The 19,443-nt window shown below is 45.5% G+C and overlaps 1 protein-coding gene across 2 annotated transcripts in view; it reads right to left on the bottom strand.

Annotated features, from left to right (window-relative positions):
- The window catches only part of si:dkeyp-9d4.3 (caskin-1), a 30,313-nt gene that overhangs the window by 2,547 nt on the left and 8,323 nt on the right, over window positions 1-19,443 (bottom strand). Inside the window, exons 3-21 of one of the 2 annotated variants that reach the window (XM_056410301.1) lie at window positions 17,815-17,912; window positions 15,371-15,516; window positions 14,557-14,652; window positions 13,935-14,056; window positions 13,333-13,441; window positions 12,856-12,964; window positions 12,534-12,628; window positions 11,861-11,975; window positions 11,021-11,320; window positions 9,851-9,949; window positions 9,556-9,740; window positions 8,549-8,630; window positions 6,784-6,851; window positions 5,040-5,147; window positions 4,395-4,496; window positions 4,116-4,254; window positions 2,618-3,396; window positions 1,752-2,406; window positions 483-1,071 (exon numbers count right to left, since the gene is read on the bottom strand). In XM_056410301.1, coding sequence (XP_056266276.1) covers window positions 483-1,071; window positions 1,752-2,406; window positions 2,618-3,396; window positions 4,116-4,254; window positions 4,395-4,496; window positions 5,040-5,147; window positions 6,784-6,851; window positions 8,549-8,630; window positions 9,556-9,740; window positions 9,851-9,949; window positions 11,021-11,320; window positions 11,861-11,975; window positions 12,534-12,628; window positions 12,856-12,964; window positions 13,333-13,441; window positions 13,935-14,056; window positions 14,557-14,652; window positions 15,371-15,516; window positions 17,815-17,912 — 3,996 coding nt within the window. The remainder of the gene's footprint in view (window positions 1-482; window positions 1,072-1,751; window positions 2,407-2,617; window positions 3,397-4,115; window positions 4,255-4,394; window positions 4,497-5,039; window positions 5,148-6,783; window positions 6,852-8,548; window positions 8,631-9,555; window positions 9,741-9,850; window positions 9,950-11,020; window positions 11,321-11,860; window positions 11,976-12,533; window positions 12,629-12,855; window positions 12,965-13,332; window positions 13,442-13,934; window positions 14,057-14,556; window positions 14,653-15,370; window positions 15,517-17,814; window positions 17,913-19,443) is intronic. The other variant, XM_056410303.1, reaches the window with a different exon arrangement.

Raw genomic sequence — 19,443 nt, 5'->3', positions numbered from 1 at the left:
TTTTAATGTTTCTCGGGGGTTTAATTTCAAGAAAATATGCACGTTTGAGGGTGAGATTAGAAAAAAGTGTTGTTGCTGGGCAAATGTTTTGGTAGAGATCTTCCATTTTCACTCAACCACACTTGCACTTCCCCATAAAAATAGTTACAGTGTATATATTATTTTACACTTCTGCTTAATGATTTTAGATTTTTTTATCACATAAAAACAATATGTGTTGCAAAACACACCGTGGCCTTCTCATGAAGGCCCGAGGGATTTCTTTTAGATCTTAAGTTGAGTATGACGTCATCACCAAAACATTAAAGATGAGCAGGACGTGAACTTTCAGCACACGAAACACTTGCTTATTAAAATAAAGCTCATTCATGCTTTCATCCTCTCGTTATCCATTCGGAAGCCAAAAAACGGCCCCGGGAGATTGTAGTTGGATGTAAACGGTACTCTCTGTGCTAAACGACTAACTTCATAAATATACTCACTCATTTTGTGCGTCCTCCTTTTTGATTTGATGTTCAACAGCTGCAGCCAAGGAGGCGCTGGTCTCCTCCACACGAGGCTGCACCTCCTCCCCCTGCTCTACCTCCTCGACTTCACTCTCCAGCTCCCTCGGATTCTCATCCTCTGCTTTCTTCCTCTCCTCCTCCTCCTGCTGCTTCTGCTCCTTGTGCCTCTTGTGCTCCCTCTCTCTCCTCCTCTCCTCTTCCTCCTCCTCCTCCTCCTCCTCCACCTCCCGGGCTCCCAGCAGGTCGATGGAGAGTCCAGCGATGGACGAGCGGGGCGGTTTGACGGGGTGCGGAGAGGGCGTGGAGGGACTCTGGGCCGGAGAGGGAGAAGTCAGGGGGAGTCCCGGAGAGAGGGAGGGAGCGGAGGAGGAGGCGTCAGGAGCTGGAAGGGCGCCGGAGGAGAGCGGCGGGGAGGGCTTCGTGGCCGGGGTGGGGCTGCACGCCGCCGGGCTGGTGGCTGCAGGACTCGGGCTCATGGCCGCCGACCCCACGGTGGCTTTGCCCGGCTTGGGGGCTGTTGGGGGCCCGCGGGGCTTCGGGGATACGGGAGGAGCCGGCTTCGCCTCTGGGCCGAGAGAGAGAGATGTCAGTTTTCTGATTAAAAAAACAGTCACTCACATCCGTATATATATATACTGTATATATATACACTGTATGTATATATATATATATATATATGAATATGTATGAGATATCTGCCTCTGAATACGAAGGCAGATATCCATTTGATAAGCTCTGATACTTCAATTAACCAACTTTAGTAGTTTTAATAATGAATTATTAACAGATATTTGCACAATAATAATTGATTTCCATAAAGGATCATTCTGAATTACGGGGTATTTATGAAAAATTCCCAGCTAACAATACGTATATGTAACACCCCTAAACACAAATATATTCAGTTTACATAATTAAAAAGAGAGAAAATAAAAGCATAAAATTCACATATTTGAGAAGCTATTTACAATTATTAATGAACAATTAATTAATAATTAACAATTAATAGTTTCTCAAATAGTTTCCTGTTGAATGACCAAATAAATGTAGATATAAAATGTATTATATGAGTTGCAGCCCCACTTTAAGCCCTTGATGTAGTAGATACATGCAATGTATATAACCCTCACCACATATACATCAAACAGAAGCTAAACTCAATCACTACATCCTCAGTTTAGTGTGTATAAGTGTGTGTATATGTGTGTATATGTGTGTGTATATGTGTGTGTGTGTATATCTCACCAGGGCTCTGTGCCATTTCGGTAAAGTCAGGCCCGGGTATGGGGACCCTGTGAGTTGGGGTCGGGGGGTCAGCTTGTGCCTTCCTCGCGGTGACCGCGGACGGTTTGGGTGACACCGGCGGCTTCAGAGACTTCCTGGCCTCCATCCACTCACAGCTGTCTCTGTTGGCCTCCGTCCTATCGGAGGCCTCGGACGGCGGCCTCCGCCTCAGGACCACGCCCCCGTTCTGCTGCAGCGGGTCGCAGCCGTTATTCTGGCCGCCGTCCGTTTGGCTGCCGGGAGAGCCCGATTGGTTATCGATTCGAACGACGCCCTCTGTGTGGTCGGCGGGGCTCTGTCTCCTGCGTGTGGCGTCGGAGCCCGTCGGCGTGGTAACGGCGCTGTTGGCGTCCGCGGGCGGAGGCGCCTCGGAGTCCGTCGGCGGCGGACGCGGTCTCTTTCGGAGCGTCGCCGTGCCGTCTGTGATCTCTGACGCCGCGGTGGAGCGGGGCCGAGGCTCTGGACGCTGCTGGGCTGGTTGCCGTGGTAACGGGTCGATCTGATCGCCCGCCAGGCCTTCCGGTCCGCTGATGGTCCGATGGCGACTTAAGACGTCGTCCTCCTCGGATCCAAAACCGCCTGCACCGGGCTGCCGCCGGAGTACGGGCGGACTCACCTGGAGGTCACATGGGCGTTACACACAATGATAGACGCTTTGAAACCAGCCACACACACACACACACACACACACACACACACACACACACACACACACACACACACACACACACACACACACACACACACACACACACACACACACACACACACACACACAGACACAGACACAGACACACACACACACACACACACACACACACACACACCTGTAGGTAGTTGATGCTGCCTCCCAGATTCTTGGGCAAGGTTTTGGCTCCTCCCACGATGGATGTTTCCAGCATGGCGGCGAGGCTGCGCACGCTCCCAGAAGCCCCCTCTGATCTCTCCAGGCCCGCTGAGGCCTGAGACCTCAACGCCGACCCCAGGCCGCCGCAGTCGCTGGCTCGCCGCTCTCGATAGGTCGGCGGGCCCAGCAGCCCCTCCGCCTGCCCCTCCCCCTCCCCGTCGCCCCCGGTAATGGAAGAACAGGACCGTTTGGGCGGCGTCGGGGGTCGACCTTTCCGTCGGGGTCGGAGGCTGACGGACGATTGGCTGCGGTTGACCGTGACATCATTAGGGGCGGCGTGCGTGGAGCTGCTGCGGCACACGGTGGCGTATCTGGAGTCTGACTCCGAGCCAATTAGACTGTGAGTCCTCCGTCGCTCCTCCTCCACACTGGGCAGGCGCAGCAGCGGCACCGACAACGGATCTGCCGGCGGCGACGCCGCCATCTGGGTGGTGGAGGGGCGCGGCCGAGGCCTCGGGGAAGCCTGCTGGGGAGTGTGCGGCGGGGTCTGTGAGCGCGTGAGAGCCGGGCGAGGTTTAGCCAGCGGGCTCGGGGCCCCGTCTCGCTGCTTCCTCTCCTCCTTCCTGGGCTCGGAGCCGGCGCCGCCGCCACCTGGGCTGGGTGGAGGGGTGGAGGGGCTCTGGGGGGCCTCGGAGCTCCTCTCTCCCCTCTGGAGCTCCTTCAGTCTCTTCACTCCCAGCATCAGCTTCTTCTGATGGCCTGAGGCGAGGCAGCGGGGGCGAGGAAGAGGAGGAACATAATTAAATCAGCAGATTTAGACTTCAAAGCTAGAAGAGACGACTTGTTACTGTTATCTTAGAAAGGTAACCGTGAAATGGACCCTTTGAATCTCCAGGAAAATAAATGGGATCACGACATCTAACACAGAGGGCACCGATCCCGGGCCCGGAACATTTGGGTCGCAATAAGATAAAATAAGATAAGATAAGATATCACTTTATTCATCCCTTAGGGGGAAATTCCGTGAAGCACCAGCAAACATGTTTAAATTTATAAAATATAATCCCAGGGCATGACATATTTAAATCATAAAGGAATTTAAATAATAGAGGAAATGAACATTTTAAAAATAAAAGTAAAAAGTAAATAAATAGGATTCGGCAAGAAGATGATTCAGTTTCATTTCATTAGATTAATTTGTATTGTAAAGAAAACATTTTTTATTTATTATTTTGTACTATGAGGGTTTGGTAAAAAAAAAAAGCTAAATAAATTCAGTTCAAATATGACAGAATTGATATTTATTGTATATGTTATAGAGCAACAGAACACATTGTCTAAGAAGTTCTTTCATTCATACGTGTTAAACAATCGTCTTTGATTTTGTTAACTTAATATACATGAGAAATGGATTTCAAGTTCAAATCAAAGTCGTTTTAATATTATATTCCCATCTTAATAATGTAGTTGTGTCTCACCGAGTTTAGTAATTCCGATCTCTTGCAGATCTTCGAGGCTGATGTCGGAGATGAAGTCGATGTTTTCGTACCCGTTCTGCACCAGAACCTGGTAGTACTGACTGAGACCCAGGTGAGACAGCCAGTCTGCTAGATTGGCCTAAAACACACAATAAAGGGCACAATGTAGAAAGTGTGTGCACAGATTACAGAGCTGCATGTGTATATATATATTTATTAATTGTTCTTGCAGCTTCCAAGACTCAACGTCTAGATTGTGTAATACTCGGAGGGCCTTACAGGCTTGTGTTCTGGCAGCCAGTCGGCGGAGGGCAGCTTGCTGATCTCTGACGTTAACTTCTTTCGATGTCCGGGCTTCATGACCCCGATTCCCGTGAGGTCCTTCAACGCAAAGCACACTCAGTCACGTCGGGAATTCACCACAACTACAGCAGGTGCTATTTTTACCCCTTAAATGTAAACAATCTTTAGTGGGTACGTTTGACATTAGTCCAGGAGCTGCGTGTGATATGCCTGTAGGATTATTGTTGCTTTTAATAATCTCTGATGAGTGTCCCCTGCCCCTAGGGGGTTGATGTCATACCACTGTGTTTGCGTCAATGCACAAACACAAACACACACACACACACACACACACACTGGCGCTCCAAACACACTCAAGAACAAACACAGGGTAGCGTTTATAGCACGGACTGGAACACACGGCGGTGTGTGAACACAGGTATGTAGATGAAGCAGACAGAGCATGAGAAGTGACTGGTTGAGGCTCAGGACTCACACCGGGGGGTCAGGTGACAGAGACAGGAGGGTCATGATGACGTCATCCACGTCAGTGGGGGGGGGGGGGGGGAGCTGATTTGAGAGCTGAGCTGGGCGGAGCCTTGACAGACAAGGGGGCGGGGCGTGAGGGGGTCATGACCTTACCTCAGGGGTCATGCGGCTAATGGTGTCTAGATCATATCCCGCGGTGAGGAAGTGGGTGGTGTAGAACTGCAGCTGAAACTCACCCAGCCACGCCACTACTGCCTGCTTCTAGAACACAGAACACAGAACACTACTGCCTGCTTCTAGAACACAGAACACTATTGCCTGCTTCTAGAACACAGAACACAGAACACTACTGCCTGCTTCTAGAAGAGTCCACAGGCTTCTTCCAGAGCACGGAACACAAGACCGGTTCTAGAACACTACAAAGCAGCCTGCTCTAGAACCCATGAGAGAAGACTGTTCAAGAACACTATATAGCAGCCTGCTCTAGAACACATAAGAAGACTATCGTAGAACACTACATAGCAGCCTGCTCTAGAACCCATGAGAGAAGACTATTGTAGATCACTATATAGCAGCCTGCTCTAGAACCCACGAGGAGACTATTTTAGATCACTATATAGCAGCCTGCTCTAGAACCCATGAGGAGACTATTGTAGATCACTACATAGCAGCCTGCTCTAGAACACATGAGGAGACTATTGTAGATCACTATATAGCAGCTTGCTCTAGAACCCATGAGAGAAGACTGTTCTAGAACACTATATAGCAGCCTGCTCTAGAACCCATAACAGAAGACTATTGTAGATCACTATATAGCAGCTTGCTCTAGAACCCATGAGAGAAGACTGTTCTAGAACACTATATAGCAGCCTGCTCTAGAACCCATGAGGAGACTATTGTAGATCATTATATAGCAGCCTGCTCTAGAACCCATAAGAGAAGACTATCGTAGAACACTATATAGCAGCCTGCTCTAGAACCCATAAGAAGACTATCGTAGAACACTATATAGCAACCTACTCTAGAACCCATCAGAGAAGACTGTTCTAGAACACTATATAGCAGCCTGCTCTAGAACCCATAAGAGAAGACTATTGTAGATCACTACATAGCAGCCTGCTCTAGAACCCATGAGGAGAACACTATAGAGGATTTTCCAATAAATCAGCACATACATTTCCATTGTAATCCCAAAATGTAACCCTGCTCTACAACAAAGTCAGGATAGAAGTCACCAGCAAGAAATGGGAACCTGTTACACATCACAGTAGAGATGTCCAGTAGGTAATACTGACGTATACATAGTGCAGTGAGATTACTTCAGGGTCTTCGGGGTTATTGGGAAATAATATTTTTGGGTTGACAAAGCCATTTATAGGTCAAATTTTAGATGTTTTTTTTTTCTGGCATGCTTTGCTTTATTTTGTGAATTAATTCAGTTTAAAAAACGATTTTTGAAAGTAAACAACCGATCGAGACACAGCGTTGCTGTCTCTTTTCTGACTGGACACTGCTGTCGCCTGGCAACCAGCGGATGCTTGCTTCTCGAACACACGTAGAGGGTCGAACCCTCGGCGCTGGTTCTAGAGCGGCAGCATGCGGGGGCGTGGTGTCTCGGTGTGGTGTGAGGACCGGGGGAGGGGGGGGGGATGGATGGAGGGACAGAAGGCGAGACGGAGACCGACCCCTCAAGGTGTCTGTCTCCCTGCCTGTCGCCATGGTGACACACTAGCATGCCCATCCTCAGGCTGTCATCTGTTCAGGTTCAACACGGCCTCCCCTGAACACACGACCTCGCCGAGGTCCTTCTCTCAAAGCAGAGCGCCGCGAGAGAGGAGACCAGAGCGACAGAAAGAGGACGCTCCGGGGGGAACCGAGCTGCCGTCCAAGAACTCACTTTCCCATCATCCTCTTCGGCCTTCCGCTCAAAGGACCGCTGTTCGTGAACTGTGCAACTGGAAGAGCCTGTGAGGTGGAGAGGCGAGACGAGGCACAGAACAAGAGGGGAGAGAATACAATATATTACATTTAGCAGTAGAGTTCAATTTTGTGATTTGTAGTTTTGTCAATAAAAAAAAATGAATGTACATAACCAATGAGCTATTAGTCTGTATGTAGAATGTATATTGGTCAAATACTGCTTCAATTTGTATAAATGCACAGCTGGATGCTGGATAGAGCATATGCTAAGGCTGCAATAAAACATTTCTTCACTTCACTTCTTTCACCACCCTAACTTATAAATCTAAAACGGATGCTAATAACTCAGCTAAGCCCGCCTCCTCTGTGGGAGTCCAGCTGGATAACTAATGGCTTCTTTAATATTAAAACTATTACCGCGTACAAGTCCTGCATTGTAATGTTTAATTCAAGTGAAGAGGGATGTAGGTTACATTTACATTATCTCTTTTCAGGGTTCAGCTGGATACTTTAATTCATCATACTCTAATTATTAGACATTTTGTGGGTACAATCTGAATCCGCAACGTAACCATGACCGTCTCTGTCAGGTGTAATGTAGGAGTACAAAGTGCAGGACACAGTTGAATATTTATTAACTGACTTTCTAGGATTGTTAGTATTGGCAGCGATAGGAGAAGTACTCTTTTTAATGAAGTGAATGTATTAACTATTAATAGTAAAACCTTCGATGCAGCAGAGTAAAAGTCCTGAATTAAATTTTTCACGAGGCGTTACGAGGACAGTGCTTTTAAACGTGCATAACCTTTTAGTCTTTTTCATATCAAAGGACCAATAAATCTAAAGCTGTTTGGGGACCTTTTAGTCGAGGACCCGAGGCCCCGGTAGCCTACTTAGTCTGGTCCTGGTATTTTCTAACCAATATACACAAATAAACATGTTTTTGACACATTATATTGAGATAAAATGGAAACAAGCACTCTACTTGTTCACCACTTGTGTCATATCATTATTTGCTCAAAAGCTTTGCAGTTAGTGCTCGTTAATTTTTTTGCGAAATGGACGAACTATTCCTCCTCTGAACCCGAGTCTCACGAGAACTCTGTTGTAATAAATTACAACTTAAAGGAACCAGGAACCTGAAATGGTTCCCATGGTGCAAAGCGAAAGAAACGGTGTTATCTTGTGATCAAGTGCGGGCTTTGAAGATGAGGAGGAATTAAATGAAGCTTTATGACGCCCGAGTCGTCCGTTTGGCTGCGTTCAGGGTCGGCTGGCTCCGTGGTTTTGTTCTAACGCCACACTTCCCACGCATCGCCTCAACCGGTAGGACGACAGCATACTAAAATATGCTAATTTGTTTCCTTTTGTCAAAGTGAGATTAATGAATTCCCAAGAATCGGGTTAGAAAATGAGGATTGTGTCTGATGTGAACAGGCGGGCGGTCTTTAAAAGAAGAAAGAAGAAAGAAAGGATTCTTAAAAGCAGCGATTGAAACAATCCCCGAGGCGGCTGCACTTTCATCACCACCTCGATCTTGTTCAATTGTTGTCCCTTTAAAAAGTGGTATATTTATGTGTATTCACAAGTAAAGCTGGACTTTGTTGTATCGATGCTTATTCCTCCATTAGCACAAGGCAGCAGTTACACAGACGATTACATGAAATGGGAAATGGCAGAAATGACCAATTCAATTAAAGCCAAAGCTTCTGTGGTGCGTTTGAGGGACTTTGTGCTCTTACTGGCTGACTGCTCGACGGACTGCGACTGCTCCAAGAGATGCTCCTTGGCTTTGACCGACTGGGAGAGCACGGTGGCCAGCAGCTAAAACACACCCACACACACACACACACACACACACACACACACACACACACACACACACACACACACATGCACACACACTCAAAATGAAACATTTACTCAAGCATAATGAATCACACCCAAGACGTCGCTTGTGACTCAGCTCAGTGGACTAAGTGCACATGGATTCAGTCTCCTGAACCTCTTCACGGTCGAATGAATACGTCTTAAAACAGATGATGTCCCTCCAGCGTAGTATGGGAACGCCATCCAATCTGGCTTAATTGTTTAATTTACTATTGTTTTAATGTGCTACGCCTAAAAATAAACTAGTTTATTTCCGCTGTTGATTAAATTTAGAATTCTGCTGAAGTGGACCTGCAGGATGACATCACAGATTATAAAATAAAAGCACGCCAGACAATGGAAGTAAACTAATTCACTAAAGACACTTTACTATTTTGATTCTAGTTTATGTTGATTACTGCGTGTTGATAATCCGTTTCCTTAGAAATAATACTTAAAAAATCATGACTTTTATGCTCCTATATACAGGTGACGTGTACATATCTGACAAATTGAGACTAAATACAAGAGTATAAGGTTACCAAAACTAAATTCTGTGTAGCCAGGTCCAACACGTTGGGGTTTCTAGTCAAGGACGAAACACAGAGAGTTGAACAGTTACAGTTGAGGCAGAAAAAGCACTTAGAGGCTTGATTTCACTGTGTGATTGATATATATATATATATATATATACATAAAAAAAGATCCACTAGGAGGCGGCCATCTTAATGCACCTGTATAGAGACTCAAAATCAAATCTGTCCACTGAGCAGGAAGCAGATTTGTGGTTAACCTCCATTTTGTTTCCTCACAAAGTCGTTGCTGTTTTCCCAGAAACGACGCGCTCGCCGCTCTCGTACGTTCCCTTCTCGCGTCTCACCTTCACGCCTTCGGCCTGTGCGTGCAGACCCGGAGCGTTGAGCCCGTGCGTGTTGACCCCCGGCGTGTTGGCCGGGTGTGGACTGGGAGCAGGTGTGGTCAGGACGTGTGTGTTCCCGGAGCTCTGCAAGCTGCTGGTCGACCGAATGCTGCCGATGCTGCCCACACTGCCACTGCGATCGCCGACTAACACACGCACACACACACACACACACACACACGCACACGCACATTTCAGTATGCAGTATTAATAACATGGAGAACTTTCCTCAAAGGCAACACACGTGTGAGTTTACCTCCCAGCGGTTTGCGGAGCACCCAAATGTCCTCACTGGCGCTGCTCTGCTGTCCCAGAGTCGGAGACCCCTGAGGACTCAGCTCTGCAGTCCGCGAACCTGTCACACACACACACACACACACGTTTATTACTGCTGCTATTTGACCTTATATTCGACAAAAAGACTTAAAATGCAGCGACTCATCTGAACTATGCAGCTTCGCAGCCCTTCTGATGAAACTGTGTGTTTCACATGTGAATGTTTTTATTCATGAGTGTAACAGTCGCATAGAAGCACACGCTCACTTCCACATTCACGAACACGTAATTATTCATCGCGTCCGCGCCACCTCGAAGTGTTTAATGATGTTGAGACTTGTAAAGCTCCGCTCAGTTCCTTTGGCATGTTCATCACAAGAGTGTCCGCGCAATATAAAACACAATTACTTTGTTCTAAATTAAACCTCAAATGATTCAAGCTACACGATAGGAACAAACTTGGAAATAATGCTCTCAGATTTAATATGATATGTAAGAAATTAAAGTTGTTAAAATGGTGGCATTAAATGTAATATGTAAAGGGTCAGTCCACCCAAATTACAAGAAAGCTATTCCAAGTAAACTGATGCCACATGGAAAAAAATAGAAAAGAAAATGTCTTGGTTGATTAGGATAATAGATTAATCTCTGATTTCCAAATACTTTTATAAATAATAAATAAAGTGGCACCAGAACTCTATTGTCAAAGCTACGAGGAGGAAGTGGGAAAATATAAATGTTTTGCCACTAGGATGAACTGATCCTTTAATATATACAAATCAAATATATATATATATATATATATATATATATCATATATATATCATATATATATCATATAATTGACATACATTTCACACGTAAATATAACAAGCAGATAGATGATATATTGTAATTTTGGTCTTGTCTAACAGCGTAGAAAGGATGCTTATCTGTGACTTAAAGTGATACTACAGTATGTTTTTTGATTGATTGATTGATTGATTGATATATATATATATATCATATATATATATATATATCATATAATTGACATACATTTCACACGTAAATATGACAAGCAGATAGATGATATATTGTAATTTTGGTCTTGTCTAACAGCGTAGAAAGGATGCTTATCTGTGACTTAAAGTGATACTACAGTATGTACCTGTCTGACTCTGCTGCTCCTGAGAAGTGGAGAGAGGAGGGGGAGGAGGAGGAGGAGGAGGAGGAGGAGGAGGAGTGGACAGAGCAGGAGTAGACAGCGAAGGAGGAGAGATGGGAAGAGGAACGTACCCAAAGGAGGAGAAGCGAGGGAGGGGCAGTGTGTTGGGGTGAAGGGGAGGAGGGGGAGCCAGATGCAGGGGGAGGACTTTGGAGGGGGGGTATGAATGTCCGTTGGTGGCAATGGGACAGGGGTTGGGCCTGCGGAGCAGGAGGGTGTGGCACTGCTGGGAGGGGGAGTGACCTGGACCCGAGCCAGGGGGGGGGGGGTGCAAATCAACAACAACAACAACTGATCAGTCAACTTGAAACAAAATAAATCTAATCAGATCTTAAAATATACGAAATAATAACTGAATAAAATATAAGAAATATGAGAAAAGAATACACCCATAAATATCCACATATATATATATATATGTATCTTTAAATTCTGATATAATATCACTATGGCAGTAACAAAGCAAACAAACAAAATGAACAAAAGCGTCACAATCTAGCAGAGCGGGTTGGTTGGACGGGTTTTATTTAATTAGGAAGGGCGACAGAAGGAGTAGAAATATAGAGGAAGGCCGGCAGCCAATAGGGGGACAGTATTGATCGATGGAGATGATTGACAGGGTTGGGGGAAACAGACTCAAGAGGACGATGATGCTGCAGCTAGCTACGACTAATGATCAGCCATCGCTGCAGAACAGCTGCTGAACTCACACACGTGCGGAAACACACACACACACCCTCCCACCCACACACACACACACACAGCTGTGATGTGGGTGGTCACCTGCCCTCTTGACGACTTCCACCATGTCGGAGGGGAAGTAGCCCACGCGGTCATTTCCTGTGCGGTTGTCATGAATACAGCCTTTCCACCGGCCGTCGGCGTGCTGCTCCAAAACCTGTCAACACACACACACACACACACACATATACACACACACCACATACGATATTACATCATTTATTCTTCACATGTTAGCACGCTAACGTTAGCCTAGCATGCTAACATGCTTTGTTAGCTACTTTAGGCTACTCAAGACGTTATCCTCCTCAGATCCCAAACCTCCAAAGTACAGGCGGACTCACCTGGAGGTCACATGGTCGTTACACACAATGATAAACATTTTGAAACCAACCAATCACAAAGACACACACACACCACATTCCATATTACATCATTTATTCTTCACATGTTAGCATGCTAACGTTAGCCTAGCGTGCTAACATGCTTTGTTAGCTACTTTAGGCTACCTGGTAGTTCCTGGTTTTAAGTCTCTGTAAAAACGAGTATGTGTGGTGCAAACCATTTAAATATAGTGATGTTTACTGTATCATAACTTTGTTAAACTGTATAAAGTCGTAACTGTCGTAACTGTCTATGTACTGTATAGCTACATCTACGAGGACCGAGTTGAGAAACATCATATTCTGTTTCCGATCATCCGATCTATCCGTACCGTGATGATGTCTCCAGCTTTGATGTTGAGGCTGGTGAGGTCGTAGTTGTTGCAGTAATCCTTCAACGCACGCACCTGCATCGCCGCCGAGGCATCTGCAGCACGAGAGTATAGAGTGTAAAGAGTGCAGCGACAGAGTAGAGTCCAGTAGAGTACCAGCACAGAGTATCAGGTAGTTGGAGGAAAGTAGATCATTTAGTAAGAATGATTTCTTAATGTTTGACTATTTGGTGGTGAATCAGCTTGTATTGGTGATTCCGGCTCGGGTCTATCTTGCTAATTGGACCGTGAGACTAAATTAGGCGTCAGTGTGTGTTGTCACCTCTCAGCAGTTGTTTGATCTCTCGGCTGGCCTGCGTGGTGGTGAACTGGTTCACGATGTCCAGGGCGGTCTGACTCAGAGTGTTCCTCACCCCTGCACTGATGCCACTCTGGATGGAAATGGAGAAGAGAGTCAAACATTCACAACAAGGACACACTGTGCATTCTGGCTGTGTGTACAAACACTTAGTTTTGTGTGTGTGTGTGTGTGCCGGCCTCAGCGGCGACATCAGAAAGGGTTACAAAAGAAAAAGCGGGCTGCTTTTGGATATTACGTGACGAGTATAGGATGCTGGCCACTCTGCTCCACTTATGTAAGAAGCCCCGCGGGCGTCACAGCTCACTGGGATGAAAGCCAAGAGCTGAGGTGTAAAAACCTGCTCCTCTCAGGAGAGCGAGGCAGCTTTAACAACAGTTGCTTTTGTAAACACTTTGCACGGGCGGACAGAGAGACAGAGTGATGGACAGATGGACTTACATCCAGCAGCAGGCGCACTACCTCCGTCTTCCCACAGAGGGACGCCTGATGCAGCGCTGTGCCAGACTCTGACTGTCTGTTGATATCGATACCGGCTTGAATCAGCAACCTGCAGCCCAGAATAATCAGAATATCAACCTGCATGTCATCAAAACGCTCACATAGAATAATAGACGTTAAGTCTATGCAAAGAAACATTGTAGAAGAGAAAACAAATTCAGTGATGTACCCCATCTGAAATATCTGTACCCCCTAACTAGCCATTTTGATTAAATACACAGCGCTGTGCCATCAGTGTGTATTTTCATACAGAATATATACAAATATGTTTATGAACACTTAAATTCTAATTTGAAATGTTTTTTTTAATTGATGCTAATTTTAAATATATTTTTTACAAATCTCATGTAATACCTTCACGTACCCCCAGGGGTACACATACCCCAATTTGAGAACCACCGCTTTTGAGCGTAATCGATGTTTAAACATTTTTTTTAAACTACAACTGTTATTATTTAAGTTAGATTAGACGAGTGCGTCAGATGGGAAGGCAGTTTGACATTTGAAGACGGACACACGCCGAGGCTCTACGTGTTTCCCACCGGATGACATCGATGTGTCCGTTCTTGGCGGCGAGATGAAGAGGCGACACTCCGTTGGGGTCGCAGGGTTTGGGTTCCAACATGGCCGCACACATGTTGCTGCTGAGCAGGAGCTGGACCACCTGAAAGTCAAACGGACACACACACACACACACACACACACACACACACACAGTCATTTATTTCATCAGTTCCCAAAAGCCTGCTGTGAACTAAACAAGCGTGAACCTTCTGGCAGAATTCCTTTTTCAAAATTTGTTTGTGAAATCAGCTGCAGAAACTCTGCTTGTTATGGAATATATTAGAGTCTCAATGCTCAATTATTATCACTTATGTTTAAGGTTTTAGATATTAAATGTGGTGTTTAAAAGTGTTTTCTAGACTATACTTTTTCTAGACTACAAAGTTATTTGTTCATGATCTTACAGGTGTATTTTTGTTCCATTTTAAGGCATATTTTGTGTTGACTGACTTGTGTTTTCTGTATTTTCAGCGTGTTTTAGTTCTTTTTCTCAGTTTTCGGTTGAATGTCACGGTCAGCGTGAGTGAGGCTTTATTCTGGTTACACAAAGGTTAAAAAATATATTCATGCAACTTTTGCTTTTCAGTTAGATTTACTCACTCCGACACGACCGAATTCACAGGCGAGGTCCAACGGGGTTTTACTAGCTGAGTCTGAGATGCACGGGTTGGACTGGTGCTGCAGCAACATCTCCGACTGTATCAAACACACACACACGCACGCACACACCCACACACACGCACATACACACACACACACACACACACACACAAATACAGGTACTTAAAACAACATGTTCTACCAGTTTGGGGATATAATCCGGTCGACCTCCCAATCCAGCATCCCATTGATCATCTCAGCTCTTTGGATGATAACATAGCTGAAATCTATCCATCTCTCTCTCTCTCTCTAAATTAAATTAAATTCAGTTCAATTCAATGTGGCCACTGCATTACAACACAAAAAATAGACACAATATGTTTAGCATGAACATGAACACAACGATAACACTTTACACATTACAACTGTAATATAATATTAAATCCCCGAGAGGTCGTTAAACTCTTTTTTTTCTTCTTCATATTTTCATTTACACAGTCATTTTTCGGAGCGCCACTCTGAATGACATGTTCCTTCATGAAGATAAACACAGGCTCTGTAAAAGGAGACGCTGGAGCATCCGTCAGTCATGATTTCAAAAAATATTATTTAAATGCCATGCATCTTTATCGTAGGTCTATAATACCCCAATAATACTCCAGCTGAAACAGTATAGGGTTATGATGGTGTACTTGTATATTTACACATAGTGCTGAAAGAAATGAGGATTTGTCAACACTACTAAGTACAAAAACACACACATACAGATACTATACACACTCAAACACACACACACACACACACACACAGTTACCCCGTCATAGTGTCCGTGCTGCGCCGACAGGTGGAGGGGGATCTGGCCTTCGTCCGACTGCCCGTTGACGGAGGAGCCCGCCTTCAGCAGCATTTTCATTGGCTCAGTCTTCCCCTGCCATGCGGCGTAGTGCAGAGGACGCATCCCTACACAAAACACACACACACACGCACACACACACATTGACAGCACAATTAAACACACACCCCACAAGAAAGAAGAAAAGAAGAAGAAGAATATTGAAAGATCGTAAACTCGTAAGCTGGATAACTTTTGGACAAAAGGAGACATTTCTGGAATACAGTCTGTGAATACAATTTAGGAAATATCGATATCGGTTTCATTGTAGTAACATGTTTAAGACACAGCTTCTCAGTGTCCTTCCCGTAAATGCAATCACACTGTTGTAAGCGTCGTACTCACGGGACGTCCCAGACAATCTGCTTTCAGACCAAAGGGCCAAAATAAAATAAAATAAAATAAAAAATCCCCTTAAATCCTCATAACCAGATTTTAAAGAACCACGCAGGAAACTGGACATCGCACGCCGATGCAAAGTTCAGCACGAAAAAAATCCACCATGGAATCATTGTCAGCGCCTCTAACCAGAAGATTTTAAACACCACTTAGTATTAGTGTCTGGAAGCGCCAGTAAGCGTGTTTCTCATGGCAGCGACCCAAGACCCCCCGGTCTTAATACCAGCGATGAGCCGCATCGTCACGCTGAATAAAGAGGCCCCTCCAGGCCTGGCTGGCGTGATGGAGTCCTGACTCAGAGGAGAGGTGCTGGCAGGATAAAGGACGCAGCAGCTGGAGGAGATACAGAAGCTTAAGCCCGAGTCTGTGAAGAGATGGGATGGGAAATGACTCTCGGGCAGCCTCAAAGATCTTCTAGAGCGAGGACTTCGAAAGAGAGACGATGGACTTGTCTGAAGACTGGCGGAGCACTCGGGAACCTTTCGACATCATCCACACTGCCTCACCCGTTTTGGTCGAGGGGCGGTGGATGTGTGGATCGTGAGCGGTTTACTGCACCACGGATATTAGAAACAGGAAATATCCGGAACAGGATCCATGGCAGAGTTGCTCAACACAGAGTTGCTTGCCCTCTTTTCTGTTTACGATTTATTTTTGGACATTTCCAGCGGCTCAGGCCTGCAGGAAGTCCAGGTCAGGGACCTGAAGCTGGCGTCTTCGCACGAGAACGTTTGGTGGACGGACGTGACTTCGTCTAAACGAGGATCTGAACTGCCGAGTAAACAGTTCCCCGATGTCCCATCAGAGTGAGGGATGAATCCACAACCCGCAGTCGCAGATTTATCGGCCACTTGGGTACAGCACAAACAACATATCTAGGAGGATACAGGTGAGAGAAATAGTTCGCAAATATGAAACATTCACGTTTTCATTTCAAATAATTAATTTTTCAGACACAGAGCAACTGTAGGGTTCTCTGCTTTTTGCTCTATTTGGGTCTCCATCGACTCCTGAGGGAAAATATCTGGCTTGAGTCCTCACCATGAGGTTTCTCTTCCACCTCCAGGAAAAGAGTTGAGACGGTGGGACCGCAGACTGTATTCCAGAAGTGGACGTAGTGGTTTGCAGAATACCGTTTTGAGGACATTTTGTCCGTCGCCATCTTGGTTTTTTTAGCAATCGGTAAACGAAAGTGACCATAAATACATATATATGTGGCCCTGTTTATGACCTGTCAATCAAACTAAGCCTAATGCTTTATATTCTATTTAATTCTTTTAAATCAACCATAATTTAAAGACTTTTAACTAGCATTTCAAATGTTACTGTTTACTTAAATCAAGTGAGAAATACAGTCATTTTATCGTAGACTTCCATACCAACGGACTTCTTTTCTCGTCGCTCCCCCCCTGCTGGCCAGCGGAGAGAATGCACGTTCAAGGGCTTTACTTTTCCGAACCGGAGGGCGCTGGCTGGGTGGGACCACCTGGTGAGGATTGCTGCCAGTTACCTCTATTTGGAGCCACAGTGGGGACGACTGAGCTGAGTGTGCAGACAGTCGGCCTACATCCTGGAGGGATTATATCTCCCATCTGTCCTGGGATTTCTTCTTCTTCTCTTTCTCCTTCTGCGAATCTGTGCCAGTATGAGGCGGAGACATTTGCCTCTCTGCTTCCACTTGGCTCCCCGTCCTGCAGCCATGAAGCTCTTCTTCTATTGTCATTTGTTTGCCGCGCACACACACACACCGTAAACTACTGGGAGACGAGGTGTTTATTGCATTTCAATACGAGCTCACCTTTGATTACACAAGATGGAATTACCGGGTGACGCAGGGAAAGCTGGAAATATATATTTTTTACTTTTCCTGCGTGATTTGTTTTCTGGCCTCCTGCGTTTGTTTTGTTCCCGTTTCATGTGAACGCAACACGACTTGCGAGGACTCTGAAATCTGTGCGTCTTCTCACCTTTGTGGTCTTTAATATCCACTGCTGCCTGGGCCTCGAGCAGCAGAGAGATCAGCTCCTTGTTACCACCCAGAGCGGCAAAGTGCAGCGGTGCCAACCTTCACACACACACACACACACACACACACACAGATTTGGGTTAAAAATACACACATTCACAAAGGTAGTGGGAAACCGGAGCAAAACTGAAATAATCTTCAGCGTAGTGCAGCTCCGCCCCTCAGCTCCGTCTGAGCGACGGGAGGGGGGGGGGGGGGAGGGGCAAATGACCTACTTCCATTAATAAGAAATCTCTCTTCCCCGGAGCCAGGCGTGCACACAACGCATCCCTCTATGTGTGTGTGTGTGTGTGTGTGTGTCTAATGGATCCCTGGCGAATATAAAGGCCGGGCCCTGGAGTCAAATCGTAGAATCATCCGTCATCACACAAGGAGTTGAGTCCAGTTATCCGATTCCAATCAACGTAATAAAATGATGGTTTGTTATCTGATGGAGTCGAATGGAACACAATCGCAAACCAAGCATGTGCACATAAAAAGCTTAACCACTCGCCCGTCTAAAAATAGCCCAAAATCCACAGCTGTACATTCACATTTTGAAATGGGGAACATTTCTGAGCCGATTGAGAGCCGAAAGAAATTGAGGCAATAACAGCTTTCCGCTGGATATATGTTCCAAAGTTGGATTTAGGATGAGCGTAATGTATAAACTTTAAAGTAAATTGATTTTGTCCTTTGGCTCACACTCTAGAACCAGAGTGGCTTTGGGGTACTAATACGGCCCCGAATGGACCATAGGACACCGAGAACTCCGTGAGCTTGTTGTAAGCTAATGAAAAACAATCGATTCTTAGTTTCAGGTGATTAACAGCCCTGCCTGCTCCCTCTTTATCTGTCCTTTTGTTGCCCTTGTCCTTAACTGTTATTTCTATTTCTCTGTATATTGTCTGAGAGTCAAATTCCTACTTGGCCAATAAAGCTGATTCTGACTATAAACTAAAGAAAACATATAATGAATATTATATTCCATCCCCCAAATCCTACACGCCGGCCCTTTAATTAGCTCTTTATGTTGCTATGGGAAACTTATTAGTAAACCACCTGGCGTGAAGTCTAATATTCCCTCTTTTAACTCTGCTTTTTGTCTCCTGAGGGAAATATCTAGCTACCAGCTCGAGTGGCTAACTATCTTTGTTGTTGTTGTTGTTGTTGTTGTTGTTGTTGTTGTTTTGGTTAGATGCCTGAAATAAGGTCTCTCTTAAAAGACAGAAAAAACTATTTAAAAGGTTTTTTATTAGATATAAAATACTTTGGATCAATACCCCTCTGGTGAATTTAGAAGCTGACAAGGGGCTAAATGAGACAACTAACCGTCGTCATGCCGACTCGTCTTCCTTGGATTGCGATCGTGCTCCCGCGGTGTAGTTCTTTTACACCCTAACGTTGGCTTTCACTTCTCCTGATTGCATTCAAGCTTCACACATCAATATCCCGCCGAACAAAACGTGGATATATTTGAAAAGTTTGCTTGCGACGGAGTTTATTTCCCCCGAAATCCTAAAAAATCCAATGAAACCCTGTCGTCCCACAACGCCGTTAACACACCAATATATTCACAACTTCAATATAT

Source organism: Pseudoliparis swirei, chromosome 24 (genome assembly GCF_029220125.1).
Source record: "Pseudoliparis swirei isolate HS2019 ecotype Mariana Trench chromosome 24, NWPU_hadal_v1, whole genome shotgun sequence".
NCBI classification, from domain to species: Eukaryota; Metazoa; Chordata; class Actinopteri; order Perciformes; family Liparidae; genus Pseudoliparis; species Pseudoliparis swirei.
Note: the sequence above shows the minus strand (reverse complement) of the source record. Positions and strands in the feature narration are given on the sequence as shown.